General features: G+C 39.5%; 2 protein-coding genes across 4 annotated transcripts; both read right to left on the minus strand.

Moving 5' to 3' along the window:
• Positions 1 to 6591: 6591 nt before the first annotated feature.
• Positions 6592 to 18680, minus strand: efhc2 (EF-hand domain (C-terminal) containing 2). Of its 3 annotated transcripts, XM_031728222.2 has the most exons (16): positions 18527 to 18680; positions 18081 to 18269; positions 17687 to 17837; positions 16171 to 16394; positions 15778 to 16029; positions 15002 to 15109; positions 13188 to 13326; positions 12320 to 12485; positions 12061 to 12203; positions 11727 to 11923; positions 11474 to 11607; positions 10507 to 10701; positions 9570 to 9662; positions 8020 to 8119; positions 7391 to 7475; positions 6653 to 6785 (listed from the first exon to the last, which is right to left on the minus strand). In XM_031728222.2, the coding sequence occupies exons 1-16, from the start codon at positions 18566 to 18568 to the stop codon at positions 6781 to 6783; spliced, it is 2223 nt and encodes a 740-aa protein (XP_031584082.2). In that variant the 5' UTR covers positions 18569 to 18680; the 3' UTR covers positions 6653 to 6780. The 3 variants fall into 3 exon arrangements, with proteins under 3 accessions (XP_031584081.2, XP_039455610.1, XP_031584082.2); XM_031728221.2 differs by lacking the exon at positions 7391 to 7475 and having other exon boundaries at positions 6592 to 6785; positions 18527 to 18679; XM_039599676.1 differs by lacking the exons at positions 7391 to 7475; positions 18081 to 18269 and having other exon boundaries at positions 6592 to 6785; positions 18527 to 18679.
• Positions 18681 to 19775: 1095 nt separating this feature from the next.
• Positions 19776 to 22959, minus strand: fundc1 (FUN14 domain containing 1). Its single transcript, XM_031728241.2, has 5 exons — positions 22804 to 22959; positions 22183 to 22333; positions 20866 to 20941; positions 20651 to 20779; positions 19776 to 20546 (listed from the first exon to the last, which is right to left on the minus strand). Exons 1-5 carry the CDS (start codon positions 22871 to 22873, stop codon positions 20469 to 20471), a joined length of 504 nt encoding a protein of 167 aa, XP_031584101.1. The 5' UTR covers positions 22874 to 22959; the 3' UTR covers positions 19776 to 20468.
• Positions 22960 to 23465: the final 506 nt, after the last annotated feature.

Consider the following 23465-nt stretch of genomic DNA (forward strand, 5'->3'; position numbering starts at 1 on the left):
ATTATTTTCTGAGTTGTAATTAAAGTCCCACCTGTAAATGTCATATTTTTGATTTATTTAGACGCGACAATCTACTGATACTTGTGTTTTTGTCATATTTGCTCAATCTTTCGTGATTAAGTATTTCATCTTAAAAACTTTTCTGCATGCTTTAATTCACAGTTTTGTGAATTGTCTTTCACAATGTGAGACTTTACAGGATGGCTTGAATTTGTTTTTTCATATTTTACCTAGCCAGTACTTACACGTACTTTGATGTATGTCAGGGCAATGAAAAATTCAGGCTTTTATCTTTAACAGTCTTTCAGATATGCATGTTTATCCTTTGCCTCAGATTACAATATGTGACAAAAAGGCCTGAAAGTGGGCCAACGGACCATTAAAAAAAAAAAAAAAATTAAAAAATCCAAATAAATTAAATATACACATATTTTGAAATTGAAGTAAAATGAGTATATCAGAGGGACAGTTGAGGTTGAGCAGTTTGGACAAAAAGCTGGTTTGGACGCAGGAGGAATAGTGGATATTTTGAACAAAGGATGTTGAATTTGGAGCTGCCAAGAAAAAGGCAAAGAGGAAGACCACAGAGAAGATTTATGGACGCACTGAAGGACGACATGCAGAGGGTTGGTGTGACAGAGCGGGACAGTGTTGGGGATAGCGTGAGATGGCGTAAGTCTGATGCCCTGGCTGTATTTTTTTTTTAATCTTGTGTAGGTAATGACTTTAGCTAAACAAACTTGATAATTTTCCACAACTACAGTCTTAAACTGTGTAGAAAATCATTAGCAGGGCGGATTAAAAGATTATACCAATTACTGGCAGATTGTTCCAAGTTAAGTGCAGGGCCAAAAACTGCTGCTTTGGGGGAAGAGTTCTGAGAAAACAACATCTGAACACAGGTGCTTTGTGATGTGTGTGTGTGTGTGTGTGTGTGTGTGTGTGTGTGTGTGTGTGTGTTGTTCCAGGTTTAAGATTTGTTGTCATGAGAAAAGAAAGGAACCCAGCCAGTAAACAGAAACTCCCCCCTCTTGTTCTCAGATATCTGTTTAGACTTCATAGATTAGCCATGACTCCATCAGACTTGCATTAGGCCAATCACGCACATACAGTGCGCGCAAACATACCCGTGCGCCGCACACTCAGATCCTCTTCACCCAGGAGACATTTATGGATTTCCTGCATATCGGTTTTTACAGTACAATCGTCCTGAGCAGAACAGCAGTAATGTAGAATGAGGACAAAAAAAAAGAAAAGAAAAAAGGGAGCAGACTCTTTAAAACAAGCCTCAGTGTCCTGTTTGTGCTGAGGCAACAGAACACAAACCACATGAACTAAACAGTGCATCGCAGAGGGTGATTCATGATAGCGCTGCCCCCGTGTTTGCTGCAAAGTTTGAGTCACATGTTCATCGTCGTGCTGTTTGATAAAACGCTTTCTTAAACATTAACAGCACTGCAAGACAACTGTTGCCTTCTATACAGCATGCAGACAAATATCAATTCACATAAAAGTCCTTTTTAAAATTGTGACGTTAATAAATAAATACATTTATAAAAGTTCATCACAATGATTAGAATTTTATGGAGTTAACCAAACTCCATGGTAGGGTCCATTACAATTATGGAAGCTAATGCCTGTTAGCTTTTGTTTTCTGTGTGGACAACTGCAGCTAAACAAAAAATTTTTCCTTTTAATTTGTAATTTTCTTTTCTTGAGAAACTTCCCCTTTTTTAACCGCTGATGAATCTTATCATTCACTTATTCAGGACTACCTACTCCCTAATGCAAGAGAGACACATGGCACAATATCCAGCTACCATATTTCAGGACAAAGACAGCAAACTTATATCAGTAGTTGTGTTTTGTTTTCACTGCTGTGATTCTGTGCATGCAGTTGCGCTGAAAATAAAGTACATTTACTATTCCAAAGAGCAACTTTTGACCCCAAAAATCTCTATGAAGCTCTTACTCATGTAAATCAAAACCTATTAACACATCTGACTACTCTGCTCAACTGTGGACTCCATCCATCCATTTTATTCCAGTTATCTAATCTGCAGTAGACAGTCTAGTTCAATATGCGAGATTCATTTTCATTTTTCTCCAGCTACATGTAGACAACCATCAACTGTGGGACCTGTAAATACAGCGATATCCTGATTTTTCTTGAAATTATTTAGCATGTTACTGTTTTTGGTGTTTGCTAATTTGTCTCATGTGAGATGAGCAAAAGGGCAGCATATGGCTGTGGAGCTGCAGGTTTACCACCCCAGATCTGATAATGCTTTAAAGCAACTGCGCAAATAAGTGCCAACAGGTACACTCACTTCTAGGAGGACTTTTGTTCTTTGGGATGCGGATGACCTACAGTAAATTCACGTACCAACTTAAAAACACTTTCAGAAACTACTTCTGTCATTCTCTCAGCAGCCAAAATGAGCTTCTGTTGGCTGCTAACTTATACAGAAGGGGTCCCCACAGCAGACAGCTCCAGATATTTGATTTTTACACCAGATGCAATCTCATGGGAAGTCTTGAACCAGGAACCTCTCGTATGCTAGCTGAATGTTATGAAGCAGCTATTTTTGCAACATTATTTACATTCATTCAGTAAAAAGGACTAGATGTTACAGTCCCTGATAATGCATTGCTTTAGATGGAGAGACTCTTGTACAGACACCTTGAAATCTGTTAAAAGCAGCGTAAAAAGAGGGCTTTGCACCAAATAAAGGTTTTAAAAATCTTTTTCTTTTGCACAATTCTCACATAGATTTGAGTTCAGCATTCTTCTTACCTCATTAAACAATATTTACAGATGAGAACAGATGAAGGAGAAAGACTTTTTTTTGGTAAAGATTTGTTTTTACCTATGTCCGCCTCTGCCCTAAGTTCTCTCTTAGATGCTGTCCTCAAGTGTAACATGCATTTGAAACAATGGAATAAATTACTAAATGCTCATGGCCTTGTAGCTTTACACTCTTCAAAACAAAGATGGGAGTGGCACAAAGTCGTTCAGCTAATACAACCATCCTCTGTCTGCCTTCAACATTAAATACTCCAATTTAAGACCATACACAGGCTTCACTGGGCCAAAGTCAGATTATTTAATTAACAGAAATTTACTGTGACCTTAAGACTACATGTGATCGTTGTAAACTGTCTTTGCTTGTACCCAAATTTAAAAAATTTCTGATGTCAATACTTTGAAAGTTTTCTACAATTTGGGGGAAAGTGCACTGTCTGCTATTACAGCAATATTTGGGGTAAACCCTCCAAATGTGAACCTGAACAGAATCCAAGCTGAAATTACTGCTTTTGGTCGACTTGTGCCAAGAAGGCCCATCCTACACAAATGGAAGGACTCCTGAAAAAGATCCATCACTTTTCTGAAGGATCAACCCAACTGCTTTTTGAAACCTGACAGACATCTTTCTTTTGTGTCAGACACAGAAGCAAAAGCTCTGAGATCAATAAGTTTGTTCTCTCCTTTTCATAGTTTTTGATTCTCTTCTGTAACTGGTCTGGATGAATATAAATCAGCACATTTATATATGTTCTTTCTCATGTATATATTAAAGCTCAGGATGTTCTCATTATCAGCAAAAAAAGCAGCAGTCAGTAAGTGGAAATTTGGTTCATAACTAGATGAGTGTCTTCCACTACATTCTACTCTACATTTAATGGATTCATTTGCGAAATGATTAGTGATTAATCTGTAAAGAACACAATCATTAGTTGCTTGTTTTTAACTGAATGCATATTTATAATGTAATATACACATAACAGTCACAGTGACCATTACTCTGCCTGGGGCACTTTTTAAAGTAGTAATACACTGTCCTGAATATAATAACTTCCTTTGATATTTTCACTGCATGACCTTCCCCATATGTCAGTAAGTCTCTGAGTACTTCCTCCCCACTTTAAATAATGGAGGCATCCTACTAACAAACTTATAGTTTTTCGCAAAGCGTGATTTATTTTCTGAATACATCCAAAGACAATCAAAAATCATTGATCAGCAAGTACTTCATATACTTCAGCTCAAACTATAATATTCTATATTTTTAAAAACCCAGCCTACTCCTGAAGGACATTGTGCACCTCATACGTCACATCCATATTTTAAAGCCCAATGATGATGACGCAACCCATTCAATCTGCTGTTGCTGTGCCACAGACCGTGACAGGGCAGAAAATGGGATGTGTGGGTGCATAGCAACTGACAGGAGGAAGAGGAGTGTTGGACGATGTGGGGGTGGTGGAGGCGTTGAAATTCCTCCCTCATTATCCTCTCTCTCTCACCTCATGTTTCAGAAGGCAAAAAAAAGCCAAGCATGTGCCCAGGAAGCTCCCCGCCACCGCTGACCGCATCACCGTCACTCGTTGTGTTTTGGTGGCGGGTGACTGTGGAGGTTAATATTTTAGTATGTGTGAAAGCAGGCGGACAGGACCTGATAATGCCCTGAGTGATGTAATGCACTGTTTCTGTGCTCAGTGTGAAAGGGGTGAGGCGGTGCATATGGTGTGTGTTTGCATGTGTGTGTGTGTGTGGTTACACAAAGGGGATTGGGTGTTTGATTACCCAATGTTTGACTTATCCCCTTACTATAATTTGCAACGCCGGCTCCCATTACAACGGCGCCTCAACCTGAACAACCTGTGCTTTTTCATATTCTAACAGTGCCACATACAGACAGGCAAACATGAGAGTGTAGTTCCATGTAATTCAGACCTCTGAAGAGCTCACTCCTCACTTCTATGTGTTGCCAATATCCTTTGCGATGTTTTCATCCATTTAGTATGAGAAAAGAAATCCCAGAACTATCACTGACAATAAGTCACTGATGCTGGAATGAGCCTAAAGGAATATATAACTGAAGCCAAAGAGAGACAACAATAACAACAAAATCCATTTTGTTTTCTCTATGTACATTTCTACTTTTAAAAGTAAGATTTTGCCTTGATAATAAACATATAAGTCCTGGATATATTTGCCAGATTTTGGATCATTACAACCCATCTACGGATTAGGACAAAATTATCAGCCCCCCAGTGAAAACTTTTGATTTCACAGGAGGGCTGATAATTTTGTGTCCAGTACCCAGAACAACTGCCAAGACACGAGTGAATGCTTTAGCCAAGTTGGGAATTTTAGTGTCTTCTCAGCTATTTCTACAGCTCTAGAGAAGGTAGAAAAGTTGTCCAGTGACTAGGAGGTTCATACTGAATAAAGAGCTGTATGGTTGAGGTCATTCATTTCATTTCACCTCTTATGAATTTATGGTAACTGCATAAAGCCAGGCCAGGGTCCCAGTGGGCTCGAGGCTATCCCAGTTGTCACAAGGTAAGTCCAAGGTACACCCTGGACAGGTTGCCAGTCTGTCATCAAAACCAACGGACAGACAACCATTCACACTCGCTTTCCTACCTATGGCCAGTTTAGAACACCAGTTAATCTGACTTGGGTGGAGCACTGGGCGGTGAAGCCAGCGTACTTGGAGAGAACCCAAGTACCCAAGTATATAAAGCGCCTTGAGGCGACTTTTGTTGTGATTTGGCGCTATATAAATAAAATAAAATTGAATTGAATTGAATTGAATTGAAGAACCCATGCAGGGAGAATGTGCAACCTCCACACAGAAAGGCGTCAGCCAGCTGGTGGATTCAAATTCAGGACTTTCTTGCTGCAAGGCAAATGTGTTAACCACCGTGTCTGCAGTAATTTATCTTTGGCAGGCATCAGTGACAACAAGCATGACACTGATTAAGTCAGAAAATCGTATGAAATGGAAGAGCTGGGGTAGAGGTAGGGTTGCGAAGCAGCTTGCAGAGGCTGCGGCAGCTGTAATTAGGCTTAACCTTAGCTCTCAAAGGGTTAAAGCAGCTTAAACCTCTGAGGGCTTAGTCATCATAGCAGATAAACCTAACCCTACCATAACCCTGTAAAAATGTGAATAGTTTCTGATGTGTGTCAGACTGTTTTCGAACTTCCCTCATTGCCAAGACTTGGAAAAGGAATTTCATAAAAACATTAACTACATGTTCTGAATTCCCAGGGTTAGGTTTAGGAGTATCACTGATGACTTTGAACAACGTGTAGCACGTTGTAGTAAAGTTTACTACCTAAAATTTTTATGTCCTTGTCCTTTAATTTAATCATTTGGCAAGGCGGACACAACATAACTACCTGGTATCATTAACAAAATGACTGCCAAATGTCAGCTTTTTCTTGTAAAGGTAATACTGTTTAATCAATATATTTGTGAGCAGAGCTCTGCCCAGCATGTGTTTTTCAACCATATCTTGGCTAAATTCAAACCAAATCGCAAACACACACTAACACATGCAAGCACATAAAAAAACATCTGTGTTCTCACAACTTCTCTCCCCTAAAGCACCAATTTTCCAGTTAACTCAATTGTTTTAGCTTTGCGCTTGAACCACTGCTGCCAAACTGTACACACACACACACACACACACACACACACACACACACACACACACACACACACACATACCACTTCTCCTGTGGTTTTACACATCTCCACTCTGACCCATGATGAAAACACAGAGACTGGTTATGTGATGTACCATGTCCTTTAATTGAGGAATGAGCAGTGTGTGTGTGTGTGTGTTTGTGTCCATGGGGTAAGGGTATGTGTCTATGCTGAGGTGTCACTGCTGTTGGAGGGCAAGCTGAATGCATCCTGCAGGAAGGCAGAGTAGTTGATGTTTTTCACGGCAGCTCCGCCACCATCAAACCCCACATCGACTTCAAACTGGAAACAGGAACACACACGTCACTTTGAGCAGATTCAAATACTTAGTGTTGTAAATAATTGATTATTCTGGTGTCCAGCTTTATTTTACTATTTCTTTCTCTCCTCTGTGACTGTTTGTGCTTCTCTGTGATAAAGCTCTTCTTTATTGTTCTTTTATTTGCTTGACTCTGGACTATGACTTGACTATGCACTTTTACACAAATTAAACATTTCAGAGTGTAGCAAAAGGGCTATTTAAAATAGCACTGCTTTTTCAAACGTTAAGAAAACTAAGGGCTGTCTTTTACCTACATTATACTGATTAAACCCTAGAAAACAAAAGAAAATCCTGCTTACAAAAGTGCCATTTAGCACTTTCCACTTTTTTTTGAATTGTTTCCAAGATAAAGTAAAATGAACAGAACAAAAGAATGATAACAGCAGAGGCAATAAGAAAATCAGCAATGCTAAAAAGCGAGTTGGAATGCAGCAAATACCAAAAAGGCACCCAAGGAGAAGTTAGTTTGTCTGGACCTGCCAACGTGACATTCCTGTTGTTTTTGACACCTTAAAAAAATGTTAAAAAGGTGCAGTGGCCATTTTTGGTCACTTCGAGGGTTTACCTTGGAGCTTTTTTAGGACGGCAGAGTAGTTGAGCAGAGACTGAGCAATGAGTTTGGGCTTAGAAGCCGGCGAGGCAATAAGCAGCTGGAAACCATGGCAGAGGAAAATGGAGAATAAATTAAGCACAGTGTCAGTATACACACACACACACACACACACACACACACACCGTGAGCACATACACAGATTCCTTCACTCTCGTTCTATTCACGCAAGTCTGGTGAATATCTCTCCTGCTCACCTGTTTCTGCTTAGATTTGGCTATAGCGTAGCATGCTGAATTTGTATTACACAGGAAAGATACAAGTAAAAGAGAGAAGAAGAGAAGAGCTACTTCTTTTTGACCACCCCTGTATGTATGTCTCTCTCAAGACATTTGCCTTACACACACACACAGACACACACACACACAGATTCTTCTTGTCCGATGACTGTTCCTTTCCGCTCACTTGATTCTGCCTTTGGCTCACTTATCCACTGAGTGATCGCAGGTTAGAGGAGAACTTAAACTCATTTTCAATTACCCCTATTTAAAAATCTGTGCACATGCTGTGAAATCACTTACTGTCTCTCACTGAATTGACTATTTCTTCTTGCTTTATTTGTATTAGTTACTCCTTTTTCTCACCTTTAAGGTGTCTTCAGGCATCACGGGTGGAGCAGGGTGCTCTAACCAGTTAATACCAGCAAGGAAGGCATGGTAGTCAATCTCATCTCCATCTGCAAACCTGGATAAAAGATACCATCCACATAAGAAACCGTTTTTTTGTACTTCATGGCCACAGTCGCTGGAGCTTTTTGGACCATTTTGCAAACTTAAAATTAAGAATTGCTTCCTTTCCAAGAGTAACTCACAGATAGAATTACACATGCCCATTAATTATCAGACCCCTGCAATTTTTGCTTACTCTTCCCAAAGATCTGCGAGGTTGAATTATTCAGTTCCAGCTGCCATGAAGGTGCTACAATAATCATGTACTTTCTATTTGTCTGTGGCTTCTGGAAAATCCAGTCCGAGTCAGAATCTCTGTGGCTTTCATACATTTTTTGTTGAAAGCTGAAATATTTTCAGTTTGCATGGATGCATATTGGACTGTATTCACACCACCTGGGCCAAGTTTAACCCATATTTCTGCACTGTCTCTGCACTACTTCAAAACTTTTCTTCACAACTTGTAACCACAACTGTAAAGCCAAGTATGATTTTTTTTTTTATGTGGAATAAAAATAAACAATATAGACTTCAGAGAAAACAAAGACTACCAAACAATATTCTGGGCTGACAAAAGCAGCAAAAATATGTAGAAATGGTCAAATGAAGTTTTCCCAACCATCAGGAGATGTTAGTGCAGATTGTGATTGGGATGTCTGCTTGATGTCTTATATTTCTTACCCAGTCAAATACCCCCAATATAAATAATAAAAAATGAAAGAGAAAAAAACTAAACTGAGCCTAAACACTATTAGGCTGAAACTAAAAAATCAAACGCACACTGGAAACCAACTGAAAATAGAAACCAAAATTTTAATTTCAATTAAAAAAAACAACTCTGGTCAGAACACACCTTTAAATATTTATAAGAAATGTCCCTGAAAAGATTGTAACAAGGCACCATTTCTTCATTTTTGTGGTTTTCAGTTCGGTAGAGATTTTTTTTTAATGACAAGAACTGGGCACAAACTGCGGACTGCACTTTACCTCAGTGAAAATAAATCTTTCTGAAAAGCCTTCTGAAAATGTTCTGAAATTTTGAGGGCACTGGTCTTCAATTTCAAAGAAAAGCGTCATTTTTAAGTTGTGAAGTTTTCTCTCATCCGAAGTTTCAGTTCAGTTCTAGGTAGAGAGTCCCAGATTTTTAATGACAAGAACTGGGATCCTCTAATCAAACCAAGGTGTGAAAGCGGACCTGCAGCCCATTGTAAACACCCGCCACACCTTGGCGCATGTGATTAGTCACCAGGGGTCCTTTGTCCCTCCTTGGGGATACTCCCACTGGTTTAAATCTGGGACTCGGCCATTTGACCTTAGAACTGAAAATGAGAAGCTTTCGGATGAGAGGTGAAACGTCTTCAAGCAACTTAAAGAAGTCCAGACGCTTCTTTGCAAACTTTTGAGATGACCTGGATGAACTGACACTTGAACTGGTCTCTACTCTAAACTGATTTGTGGGCTCTTACTTGCTGAGAAGACCTTCGAGCAGGCTGTTGGGCACGGGAAGGTGGAAAGCCTTACAAATGGTCCTTATCTCTTTTGTGGAGAGACGTTGTGTCCTAAAGAAAAAAAAACAAGATCACAACATATCCAACATATGGTAGAGCCAAAAGCTGCAGTTAGTAGACTACAGTTCGGACTCGCATTGGCTGTGAGCCTGCTGTTTGTCAGAGACATTTGAGAAAGGCTCAAAGAAAAAAAACAACAAAACAAAACATGTTGGTTAGAGGCCAGTACATTACATCAGAGACAATGTGCCATCAGCAGCAACATGAGCTGGCCTTTGTTGTTAGTTTAACATAAAGTACATGCAATTCCCATAAGGACTGACATAAATTCAGTGCTAGTGGAAAACGGTTTAAAGTGATATCGTGTTTGGACAATGTGTGTAAAACAGAGGATGTCTGTCCTGCAAGAACACTTATTCTCCACAGCCACAGTAATGCCCGCGAGTCCAGAGGCGCCGTTCTTGTCATGCCATCCTTATTACAGGGATGCTGATGAACAAATTGATGCCTATTAAGGGTGTCAATACTTGTGTCACATAAACAAATCAGCAAAAGTGAGTTAAAGGTCCTATCAAATGGATGAGCAGTGTGTGCGCATTAAATATGTGATTTTATGCACAAAAACAAAATCAAGGTGATACACAATCAGAAACACACATAGACTCAGGATAGTGTGTGTGTGTGTGTGTGTGTGTGTGTGTGCATGCGCAGTGGCCTAAACATGTCTTAAGGATCCATCTGGTTCCAATGCTCCGCTCTCACATTGCTGGAACTAATCGTTGCTCTGAGGTATGGGGGCTACAGGCTGCACGATTGATACCTTGTTGTGACGTTATCTGCCTGTGTGTTTTTCTGTGTGTGTTTGTGTTTATGCTGCAATAGTATTTTGCCTTACTTGTGTCGATCCTGATCCACAAATGCTCTGGCCATTTTAGGGAATTCTTCAAAGGCCTTCTTCTTGAGGAAGTCCTGGGCCACAGCCAGCATCAAGCCCACGTCCACCTGGGTCTGCTTGCGCTCTGAGAAACACCGGCCCAGCACCAGCACCTCGTGCTCAGACAGATCGCAGTCCAGGCCCAGCAGCAGGCTCCTGTTTGGGGAGAAAATAATACACACAAACTGATGACCAATGAACTAACCCACATCTCACAATCCTTTAAGGTTGTTTTCACACCTACGGTTCACTTACTCTGGTCCAAATCAGCTCATGAGTCTGTAAACTTGAAGATCTGGTTTCTGTTTACCAGATAAAACTCGAAGGGGAACTCGAAGTGAACCAAAATGTGTTGCTACATAATATGTGAGAACGTGTAGCACGCTTATTGGTCAGATGTGTCTGGAGCAACAAAAGTAAATAGAGGAAAGAGGTTGAGGTTGTGTTCTCACTGAGTGGGTAACATGGAGAACTTACATTCAATTTATGGCTGGCCCATACTAACTGTTTTATTCTCCATTTTCCATAAAACAAAGAGAGTTCGACTTAGAATTCGATTTAAACTGACTAAACCCTGCAGATGTGAAAACACCCTTAATATATTGTGCATAGGATTTCTCTTTGCTTTCATGTGTCACTTATTATATTTACATCCTTAGAATTGGACAGGAACAACTTAGTCTCCAGTAAATCACTATTTAAACTCACTGCCACCTGACTGTCCACATATGTATTGAATAACTGTCCTTTTCATCACTTTATGGTTAGGAACTAGAACCCTTCTCTTAGTGTCGTCCAAGTTACGGCACTCTGCTAACAGGAGGTGCTGGCAGTAATTTCACCTTGTAGAACTGAATACATTGATCACGTACTTCAACACTTGCAGGCTAGAGATTAAACTGCAAGCGTTTTTTCTTCATTACTGTACCTTATCGACTCAAAAGGGATGAAGCCAGTGTTGCTGGGGTCACTGAGAGTCAGAAACTTCCTTATCTCACTCTGTTTCTCCTCCGGAAGGGACCTTAGTTTGCTAATGATGATGCCCATGTTGGCTCTGGGAAACTTTAAAGGGTAACACAGAAAACATGCTTAATAGCACTTAAGGAAAAGCGGCCTGGTTCATGCCCCCGAGACAAAAAACTAAAACCAGCTTGTGCTGATTTGTTATCTTTCCTCCTTACCTCCTCAGCATGCTGCTCCATGTACTTGAATGTGTATTCATCAGCATCCAGAAGCTGGAAGTTGATGCTGTTAAGGCAGAGGGTACCTCCCACATACAGATCCTGAGCTGTAAAGTACTGAGACAGCTGACTCTTAAACAGCTCCTGGCCTGGCTTCTTTACCCGACCGCGCTCCAGAAACTTACCACCAAGAACACCTACAAGATGGGACAGAGTGTAGAAAGAAAGCATCGGTAATACTTAACTACATGTATCCGAACCATGATGGTAATCATTTTTTGTATCTCAGGTCCTACGAGTATCTCTGGTGCAAATGAGGACGGAAAGTTTTTACCTGAGTTCTTCTGTGGGCGTTCAAACACACTGATGGTGTCATCGGAGAGGTAGAAGGAGATGATGAAAACCCGCTCTCTGTCAACTGGATCAGCTGTAATCATCTTAGCTTGGAAATTCAGCACTTTACTGTCCAAGCCATACCTGTGGAGACAGGCTCACAGTAGAGTTCGGGGCTAGCACTAACACATATAGAGTGAGAGATAGAGATAAAAACCTTTCACTAATTTGATTGTGACAGTGACTTAAACTCATCGAACCTGTCTTTCTCCATAAATTTCTGGAAGTCTTTCCGTGGCGGCTTGGGCAGGAGGCGCTGGCAGAAGCTCAGTGAGTCTTCCTCTGAGCCAAAGCCGTTGTAGGGGGGCACAGGTCTCAGGGGCTTAGGGGCTGGTGGAGCTTTGTATTGCAACGGGGTGAAGTCCTCTGAGAGGAAGCGGGAGAAAGAAGAAACAAAACACTTAAAAGAAGAAAAGAAACCCAGGAGGAGAGCTTAAATGATCACAAGGAAACAGGTAATCCATCCCTGAGCTGACCCCTGACTACTCAGAGCAAGACGGGACACTTCCATCACAGTGGCCTGTCAGCGGGGCCTCTGTCTTGTTTCCTGCCGTGACTAATGCAGCAAGCCCCCAAAACCTACCCAGGGTGGCAGAGAGCAAGGATATACTATAAGGTTTTTCCCTGCTGGGGAGTAAGTGCCTTTAAATTTAACTGGAGGCCCAGGTGTCTTTTGTCAGTTCATCAATGGTGTTGAACACTTTCTTTTTTTCTAATAAGCATCAAGCAAGGAGCACTCTCTATAGACAGAAAGACTTCATTATCCAAGCAAATCTATCCTGTACCATTGGATTCAGGAATCACTTCCACAAGAAGGACGGCTTTGGCAGATGCTTGCTCTTACTGCCCCCAAGTGTTCAGATTAATGCAATGCAAGACACAGGTGAAAATCCCCAGGAAAAAATATGTCACTGTAAGCATTTTCTTACATCATTTATTCCATAGGTGTATACTTAATGCAATTAATTTTTTTTTTCAGTTGACAATCCTGTCCAAAGAAACAATGCAAACATTTGTAGTAATACTGAAATAAAGAAATCAACAGCACTGCAGTAGTGTTTACCTTACCTATGCCATATTTGGAGTGGTAGTAGTGTTTGGTGAAGTCATCACAGTCAGCGAGGATTACTCTCCTGCCCCACACATTCACTTCCCCACCTATGATCAAATCACAGTCCTTGTAGAATTCCTCGTGGACAGCTCCGGTCTGCAGGTGAGAGTGGAAATAATGGAGATAATGAAATGAGTAAACAAAAAAAACTTATATAGAATCTTACTTGTTGAATTGAATTACTTAAACACACATGAATTGGATGGTTATATCTATTAAGAGCCTGGTGCTGAGTGGATACAGGGACATTGTAAGAGTGGGACATGGTGATCGAAGAATCCTGAATTAAAATCCACAGCAGAAATTATATCAGCAAAGATGGTGGAATAAGATTAACGCTCTGTGGAAGCATTTTAAAACCTTATCTTGGGTCAAAGTCAGGAAACCTTTTATTTCTGATTAGACTGATCCTGTAACAAATGAAATTAGCTTAGAATAAGCTTTTTGTTTTTAATTTAAGCTTCAAAATCAGCACCTGGAGGCTTTATCGTGATGACTGCTGATTAGCTGGACTTGCTAGAAGGACTTTCCTTTATGAATTAAAAAAATGTTATGCATGGAGGAAACCCTTTTTTTTCATGTTTTGATTTCAAGGAGCCAAGTTTTATTGTATATTTTTAAATGGTCAGAAATGCAGTGTTTTGTCCTAATGCACCTAACTCAAGGGATGAATCAGTGTTGTGTCTACACACAGCACACAACTCAGCAAAGAACCAAATTTAAATATCTTTAGGCACTTTGTTACCATGGGACTGACACATAAACATGTTTGTTCCTATTACTTTTAGCCGAATGTGTAAAAAATGCCAAAGATAACACAGTTTGACAGACATCGTACTTACTATTGTTTGAGTACTTACGATTGTTTTATTGTACCTTTTATATTTTACATTTATATTTATTATTGTATTTTGCACCAAGGGAGTGGCACTCCAATTTCGTTGTACCCTGTACAATGACAATAAAGGCTATTCTATTCTATTCTATTCTATTCTATTCTACATAGAAAATATTTTTGTACCAACATGGTGATTTGCAAAGACCAGAAAACTGAAAATTGATGGAATTATTATTTAATACAGAAAAGTGTGGTCAAACATAATCTATGTTTGATTAGCAACAGCTTTTTTTTTTCAGCATGACACTGCCAATGCAGTAAAAGCATATCTGAATAGAGAAACACACAATGGAACATTATCAGTCATGGACTGGCCTCAGCAGAATCATTTTAGCAGCGTGGCATCATCTTCACAGAGAACAGAACAAAAAGCAGCCAACATCCAAAGAATAACTTTGAAAGTCTTTGAGAACTATTCCTGAAGGATACTTAAAGAAATTAGAAGAAAACCCACCTAAGAGAGTTCAGACTGTGAAGTATAAAGGTATTCATACTTTGACTTTCAAGGTCTTGTACAACCTCTGTTTTTGCCTTATATATTGTATTTCCACATATGTACGTACATGTTTCAATAAATTGCCCCTATTTCCCAATTTCCTAGCAAAATATGGAGGGAATGAGGAGTGACACAAGAGGTTTGCGCAGTATTGTATTTACTGAAACAGGAAGCGGCCTTCCCCTAGACTGGATTACTGGATTGTAATTCGACGCATATTTTATCCTCTAACTCTAATCGAGTGTCTTAATAGCTCGTTTTAGACTTAACCTCTGAGATTCACGAAAATCTCGCTAACTGCCTAGCCTCTCGGTGACCTCTCAAATAACATCCCGTTAGCATGTTTGTAGTGTGAGCATAGCTGAGACAGGACATACTTTGAGGCTGTCCAGTATGTAGCGATTTCCCATAGTACTGGAGGTGAGCACGTTGAGCACCGTGCGGTCTGTTATCTCTCCAGGCTGCTTGACTTTGGCTGGAACATGCTGCAAAAGGAAAACAAGTGCGGACAGGAAAAATACAGAAACTGTTAAACAAAAAATACTCTTTATAAGTAAATACCATTCTGCATGCACACAACTGGTAAGAGAAAGAAAATGATGGATAAAAGACTGAAAGAGAGAGGGAGAAGCAGATCAACAAAATAAGACTGAAGAAGGAAACGAGATCTGTCGTTAAGGACACGGTGATTTCCCACTGGATGGCAAAGTCTGCTCAACCTTTAAGGCTGACATTTAATAAAAAGGCATCGGAGCAAACAACGTTACTGGACTGAAAACACATAGTTACACACTGACATGATTGATGCCTGGATGTCCTTCAGGATGAATTAGGCTTGGTCAGTCAGTAACTGGAGGAGAAAGCCTACATGCTTGAGGGAAACTGGGTGCTAAAGCAGTCCTGTCAGAGTGAATGAGGTCTCCATGAAAGCAGGAAGACGAAAAGAAGCAACACAACCAGAAAGAGGGACACTGCAAGCCTTTAGGTTAGGAGTAACCATCTTTAAATGTTAACTAAAACAAAGAAATAGCAAAACTTCAAGCTCAAAAAAGCCCTTATTTACCCTTTTGTATAAACCTGTCTGTGCGTTTCTTCCTTATTCTCTCATTTCTCGACAGCTGTTATCGCGCTCTTATCACGCTGCCTTACCTACCTTAGGTAGTCTGCAGCGACGAAGAAATTTGTTCACTTTGTCTCTGCCAGAATTTGGGGGGATCACCTCCCGGATCTCTATGGTGTCATCAACCAGGAAGTAGTGCAGTATGAGCTCCCGCAAGTCAACATAAATGCTCTGTGAGTCATCCCAGAAGCAGTAGAAGCGCAGGACTTTGCGGTCATGGTCCAAGAACTGCTTCAGCGTATCATGTCTCTCATATGGCCGAAGCGGCTGCATACTCTTTTTGAGCTGAGAGCGTGAAACAAATAAATTATTCACTATAACTTTCTTTAAAAATAAATAAATAAAGGAGGATTAAAATATAGTTCGACAGAGTTATATGAGTTGAAATAAAATACAAACAACAAAAAATGTATTTCGGATGCTCACCTGTTCCCGGAGGCTGCTGTAGGGGTCCTCAGGTACAGTGGTAGGGTTATTTACGTGCACCCCACGTTTTGTCAGAAAGTTCCTTGTGAAAGAGTCACAGTCAGTCACAGTGAACGTGCGAGAGTACAGCTTCATCTGTTGGTTGATGTTGAAATGGAACAGGTTGTAGAACTGGCCTTCATTTGGAGGAGGCAGTGGGATACGGTGGCGACGAATGAGTGTTCCTATGACAGGGATCACCAACACAGAATTGGTAACAAATGGGTCTGGAAACTCTCATCATATTGCATTTTTGGGCCACTTGGGAAAAAGCAGAAGATGAACAAAAATCCAAACCTAATCCCAAAAGAGTTGGGACGCTGTGTAGAATGTAAATTAAAACAGAATGCAATCATTGACAAACTCATAAAACCATATCAGTCTGAAGAAATGTCTTTTTGCAAGAGACAAAGCTGAAAATCAATGCTGAATGCCCATGATCATCGCCACCCCGAAGGCATCTAATACAGGCATGGTTTTGTCATGGAAATCACTGCATCAGCTCAGGAACACTTCCAGAAATCACTGTTCACTGTCCACAAATGGTTGGCAGAAACGGTTAAAGCTCAATCATGCAGAGAAGAAACTGTATGTGAACAACGCCACCATCTTCTCTGAGCCAACACTCATTTAAAATTTACAGAGGCAAAGTAGACTGCATCTGTAGTCAGACAAATTAAAATGCAATATTTGATTTTTTATTTCTTCACAGTGTCCTTGGGACTAAAGATGAGAGGAACCATAGAGGTTGTTATCAGCCTCACTTCAGAAACCTGCGTCTTTGCTGGTATGGGGGTGCATTAGTGAATATGGAATTGGCAGTGTGCACATCTGGAAAGGTGCAATCAGTGCTGAAATGCATATACAAGTTTTAGAGCAACATATGCGCCCATCCAGATGATGTCTTCAGTGAAGGTCTTGTATACTTGCAAAACACTGCTAAAACACATACTGCCTCTATAACAACTTTCATAAACTTTTCTTCATTCTTCTTCCTCTTCCTCCCATCAAATTCAAAGTGACCTTTTTTTTCATAGGCATAATTGGCATTAGCACTGAGAAGAAGGTCCTGGTTCACATCAGGCCGGGTCTTTCTGTGTTTTGCTGTTCTCCTGTGTTTCATCTACTCCGCCCCTCCCACCGTCAAACATGCAGTTTGAGGTAGACCTTACTTGTGAATGGTTGTCTGTCCTGTGTGTTGGCCCTGCGACAGACTAAAACCTGTCCAGTTTCCCCGCCTCTCGCCCTATGACAGCTGGGATAGGCTCCAGCGCCCCCGACTTTTGGTATTATAAGAGTATGGAATGTTTCAACTTTTTATTATGAGTAAAATGTGAGTTTATCAGATTTGCAACTCATTGCATTCTGTTTCCATTTACATTTTGCATAGTGTCTAATTGTTTATTTATTTATTTATTGAGGCTGTAATTGAATTTAAGCAATATTCTCAAGATATTTCCTGTTATATCACAGACACCTTGGGGAATGCCACTGTTCTTGTACTCCGGCTCCACAACCTGTATGGTATCGTCTTCCAGGAAGAAGTAGATCTTACACTTTCTGATTCTGTACGTCTCAGACTGAGCCTCAGGTACAGTCTCCTGGAAGTATGCATCAAAACACAGAACCTAGAAGGACAAAGTGATATTTTGTGGCTAAAATTACTCAAATGACAAATGTTTAGTTAGTGAAATGATGACAGGCTTTAAAAAATAACAGGTTTTATTTATTTTTTTTACTTGAATGAGTAACACAAGCTATTGGAAGCTTTAAACCTTAATAACAGACGTAAAAAAATAACACAAAGCTATACCATAATACGTGTCTGTGTTTGTCTGAGTGGACAATTAAAATCAGTTTCTATTATTCACCTGTTTGTCAAAGGTTACCCATGGTGGTAAACCGGTACCACTTCCTATAGGATAAACGGAGTACTTTGATTTAATCTCCTGACCAACTAAATGTTCTCCTCCAATGCCTGGCTTCTCAGACCCAACCAGCATAGGGACTCCACTGGAATAGTCAAAATGTTGGGATTTGTGGAATTTCTCCTTCCCCAGCTGTGGTACAGAAAGGAGAAAGTATATCTGAGCACTTTCTATTAAAAACATGTTAAATAGACTGGTTCTTATATGCCTGAGCACTCAAAGCTCTTTCTAAACAGCATACCTCACTCACCCACTCGTACAACCACTTTTATCTGAGCTTAAGTGCTCTCTAGCTAACAGGCGACCTGGGGTTAGTTTCTAGCTAAGGAAGTCGCCTGCTAACGAAACTCAGTAATTTGCGAGAAAAATACGAAGTGTCTTAAACTTACTCTTTCATTGGGAGAGTTCCCTGGCAGAAACGGTAAAGCCATAGTGGTAATACTTATAATTGTTGGATTACTTTCTCCATAAAACTCAGCAGCCCTGAAGTTCCAACGGTCTGTTATTGGTCTGTTACCATGGAAACGTCTATTGGGGACACGTCTCTTAGCAACAAAAAGAACCAATAAAATATTTTTATTTTCATAACAATATTCAAATTATTGCTGTTCATCGTATATTTTGATGCTAACATAGCCAATAAATTTTTAAAAAAAATTATACATTGTTTTTCCTCCAAGTTAAAAAGTACAACAGAGAGTAAACTGTGTACTTGTGTACTATTTATATATTAAAGTTTACAAATAGTATCAGAGTTGGCATATTTTTTACCACCTCTACTAAGGTAATTGAGTAATTATCCCTGTAAATAATACCTTGCTGTTTATAGTTTACTGTACATTCTGATTTGGAAATAATTCTTGCTGGAACTTTTACACTATCTATAAGCCCTCTGAGTCTACCTAAAAAAATTATAATTTAATGTATGCCACACACATCCTGCAAAAATTAAAGTTGGACTTAAGAATACATTATAACACATCCTGTTTCTTTATAAACTGTAAACTATTATGCTTGTAGGGCATACAAAAATAAATGGCCAGAGTAACAGCTCATTTTTGTTTCTAATTATATGTGAAACATTTTACAAAATCCAAGTGAAAGTAAACTACTTCTGACACAACCCAGATCTCGGCTGAAGTCCCGGGGTGACCGCGTGTTTGCTCTGGCTGCCCCGGTACTGTGGAATACCCTTCCTCTTGTCCTCCGCGCATCTGATTCCATTGCACTGTTCAAATCACGACTAAAAACCCACTTATTCAATCTTGCCTTTCGCTCTAGTTAATATTTTTATGATTTTATATTATGCACTTTTATGCTCATTTAATTTCTTGTTTGCTCTGTACCTGTTGCTTTCCTATGTATCAGTGACAGCTACCTGCTTGCATACCTAGTACTTGCTTTGGTCCTATTTCTATTATCTTCCTTCTACTCTCTCTGTTACTTGTTAAGCACCTTGGCATACCCTTGGTTTTTAAATGTGTTTTATAAAGTTTATTATTATTATTATTATTATTATTATTATTATTGAACCAAAGCATGGATGAATGTATACTAACAGACTTCAAAGGCATCAGAGACTAGGTTTCATCATCTTTACAGTTAAATAAACTGCACTGTAAATTGAATTAGACACAATTCAACATATTTCTTTATTTTTATTTACTTACATAATAGTCAGACCACAGCCTTCAGTACCCAAAGTGATGGTAAACATAATAGATCATAAAAAAACAGAGACTGCAAAGACTGGTGTAACCCAGTGTTTACTTTGAAGATGATTGATTATAACGTGTTGAACCAAAATATAAAAATTAACAGTGGCACTGATAGAATACCCTAAAGACATGCATCCCCTGCCATGTGTAGGTGAACTGAAATCTATTTGCCCCAACTGTGCACAACCACAGTGGGAAATCTTTCCTTCTGGAACATTGTCCGTTTTTTTAATAAATACATAATAACAGAAACATTCTGTTGGGTTTCCTTTTTTAATTTAATTTCCATGATATGTATTATTATTTGGCGTTAAAACTGGAGTGTTTCAAGACGGCCATTCTGGGCTAATAAATAAGTCCCACGTCTATATCAAAAATACTTGCAAGTACGATGTTATAAACAGAAGGGTTTGCAATGCAGCTTAAGTAAAAACACAGAGCTCCAAGCTAAACTGGTATCTGTTGGTCACTTGCTGTTAAAACACTTGAGAACTTAATTATAATATTGCTAATTATAAGCAAAGACTTATAATTATCCTCTATAGCTTTTTATAACATCAGAAACATAACACAAAAAACCCCCCAATAATACACTCTTCTCATTCGGTAGGTCCTAAGATGCCAGGCCGAGAAGGAATCCTCCGATGAAGCCACTTGTGACGACAATGTTTTTCTTCACAAACTCTCTGGACTGAAAGATACAAATCATATTTCATATGACACAGTCGCTTTTTCATTGTAACGGGAGGGTGAAAATGATCTCACAATCAACCAGACAACTCACAAAAAAATTACCTTCTCAACAAATGTGTTGAGCTCAGGGACTGCCTGATCTGTTCCCTTCTTTAACTGCTTCTTAGCTTTGTTGACATCCTTCTCTACTCGCTTCCAGTCCACTTGGATATAACCACTGTTGTTAGCTACCTGAAGAAAGACAGATTCATGAAAACAATGTCAACGTGTTGAAAAGCTTAACCTGCACATATTTATGCAGGGCGATGCAATAATACCTGTAAAAGCAGAAGACCGCCCCCCACTGCAGTAGCAGCAACTTTTCCAACCTTCTGGAAGAGGTAACCTGCACACCTAAGGCAAATTGAAAAGAGAGCATAGTAGCTGATCTAACAATAATAATGACACAAGTTAGCCTAACAATGACCATTGTGAGGTGGCCATTCACTGTCATAAGGTTTGCATGATGTGAAAGGTCCCACTGATAAAGTATAACTAAGACACTGTTTGCAAGATACCTTAACTGCAGAGTTATAAAGTTGGGAGTGTGAAATTTGTTTTCTTAAGTGATGGCAAAATACAATTTTGTCTCTCTGCTACAGTAACATGTGAACAGCGAGATGAGCATGCACTATATGTAATACAATACTGTGCAAAACGTTTTGAGCTACTCCTCATTTCAATATATTTTGCTTCCAAGGAGCCAGGCCTCCTGGTCATTTTTTAAAGTGGCCTTGAGCAGTAGCTCTCCAGCCCTTCTGATGCTCTTTTAATGTTTTTTCTTTGGACTTTCCTTTCCAAGTTCTGAGGTATGCCAAATGACACAAGAACTGGATTGTAAATCGCTTGTCAAAAGTAATAAATTCATGAACACAGTAAAAGTTCTTTGATCCACCATGCAATGTCATCTCCAAAGTGTCTGATTTGGAAACTGAAACTAAATAATGAAACTGCTGCCATACACGCTGCTAAAGGTATACCTGGATAGAACCCCCCCCTCCAAAAAACAAACAAAAAACACGGTGGAACGCAGTCAGCCACCAATTGTGCAAAGCCTGGACCTCAACATTACTGAAGCAGTGTGAGATCATCATGACAAAGAATGGAACAAAAGGCATTCAAAGGAGAACTTTGAAGAACTATCTTTGAAGAGTGCTTAAAGGAATTAGACGAAAGCTTTCTGAGGAGACTTCAGGCTGTTGAAGAATACTCATGACCTTGATCACTTTCAAGGTCATTAGTATTGTATAAACTCTGTTTTGCTTTATATACTGTATGACATATATGTTTGCATGTTTCAAATAATGTCTGCACACATTTCATATTTTCCTAGCAAAGGAAATGTGGGGTGGCTAGAGATTTTTGCATAGTACTTTAAGAAATAAAGACATCCGTGTCCAATCAGCCAACAGAAAATATACTGTAAACAAGATGAGACACAGAGCAATTTATAACCATCTAAATTAACCTTGAGATTTTCTAATTTTGCGTTAGGGTGTTTCTCAGCCATTCATATTTACTAGAACTACAACTACATGAAGTGCTTAACTAGGAACGCTAAAGGCAGCATAATGCATTTTAATGAGAATATTTACCATCCACTCACTCCACCTATTGCAATCTGTGTAGCCACAGAGTATTTTTCAGCTATGGGGCCGGAATTCTTTCCGAAAAGGCGGTTCCACCATCGCTGACGTTTAGCGTATTCTGTCAGATCCACGACCTTGTCGTAAATCTCATCTTCCACTTGTGTACATACAAGGAAAAATAAAAGACAGCTAGCATGAAATAACAATGAATGCAGCAGCGACAAGCCTTACAAGCACAGTTACATTAATGCTACAAAATCAACACACGATTCTAGACGCTATTATCCATTACTCAACTATAAACTGTAGTAGTTTCCTGCTTTTTTACTTAACAAGATCTATCATGACAAAGGCAGATACCAATAGTTTCATTACGGGCTCCATTACAACTTACTAAAATTCCTGGGCCTAACAATAACTTAGCATGACTACACAACTAAAGCTAACAGGTGAAAAGTTAATGCTAGCTGTAAATGGTGCGGCCCAAGAGAGAGTCAGCGCCACAGAGGAAACGGGAAAACGGCTTCAAGGCTTCGTAGCAGCAACGCGAACGTTACTAAATGCACCCACGGTGTCGAGACCGTCCTGGATCCGAACAACATGCAATAACATTACAGGCCTCCTTACCCTTGCTATTCGCCATTTTGGAGTGCACTGGTCTGTCCTCAGCTGCCTTCACGTCCGGCGTCATTTGCATAAATTTGACGGTGAAAAAGAAACCGAGACATGGGCAGGCCTACATATAATGTAACGTTATACGTTATGTAATAATAATAATAATAATAATAACAATAATACATGTTTTTCTTTCTTATGAAACATTTGGAGATTTTGCCAGTCTCGCAACTCCATCCAAGTTTCGCGTGACCTCCAATACACTCAGTGCACTGAAGGTTGTTAGGACACAGGTATGGGCAGCTAAAGGTGTTTTGGTCGTGGCTATTTTGTTTTTTAAGAATAACTCTAAATGAGTGCATTCCAAGTGGAGATGGTTTTCTAAAAGTTAACCCCCTATTTTTCTAACCGATATTAGGAAAACAATTCCTGACAATAACAGGTTTCATTTATTTAGGTTATTTTTGCACTATTAAATTAGCAGAAGAAATCCTGCCGTGGCTTATGGACCAAATCAATGAATTTGTTTCGAAATAACCCGGTGTGCCTAGTGGTAGAGAAAGACAAAACAGACAAACAAAATAAAGAAACAAATAGTAAATATATTAAAACATTATTATTGTGTTTTATATAGCTTTTATTTTTATGGGGATTTTTTAATATCTTTTTTGGAA

Source organism: Oreochromis aureus, linkage group 16 (genome assembly GCF_013358895.1).
Source record: "Oreochromis aureus strain Israel breed Guangdong linkage group 16, ZZ_aureus, whole genome shotgun sequence".
Lineage (NCBI taxonomy): Eukaryota > Metazoa > Chordata > Actinopteri > Cichliformes > Cichlidae > Oreochromis > Oreochromis aureus.

Excerpts from the sequence above, each read along its gene's own strand:
- efhc2 (XM_031728221.2), bottom strand. The coding sequence starts at position 18,568 with ATGGCTTTACCGTTTCTGCCAGGGAACTCTCCCAATGAAAGA. Across the intron at positions 17,838-18,080 it reads GGGTAACCTTTGACAAACAG|GTTCTGTGTTTTGATGCATA; the intron begins GTGAATAATAGA and ends TTGTCCTTCTAG. Across the intron at positions 13,327-15,001 it reads ACATACTGGACAGCCTCAAA|ACCGGAGCTGTCCACGAGGA; the intron begins GTATGTCCTGTC and ends TCTCACCTGCAG.
- fundc1 (XM_031728241.2), bottom strand. The coding sequence starts at position 22,873 with ATGCAAATGACGCCGGACGTGAAGGCAGCTGAGGACAGACCAGTGCAC. Across the intron at positions 22,334-22,803 it reads CAAAATGGCGAATAGCAAGG|TGGAAGATGAGATTTACGAC; the intron begins GTAAGGAGGCCT and ends TATGTACACAAG. Across the intron at positions 20,547-20,650 it reads TCAACACATTTGTTGAGAAG|TCCAGAGAGTTTGTGAAGAA; the intron begins GTAATTTTTTTG and ends TGTATCTTTCAG.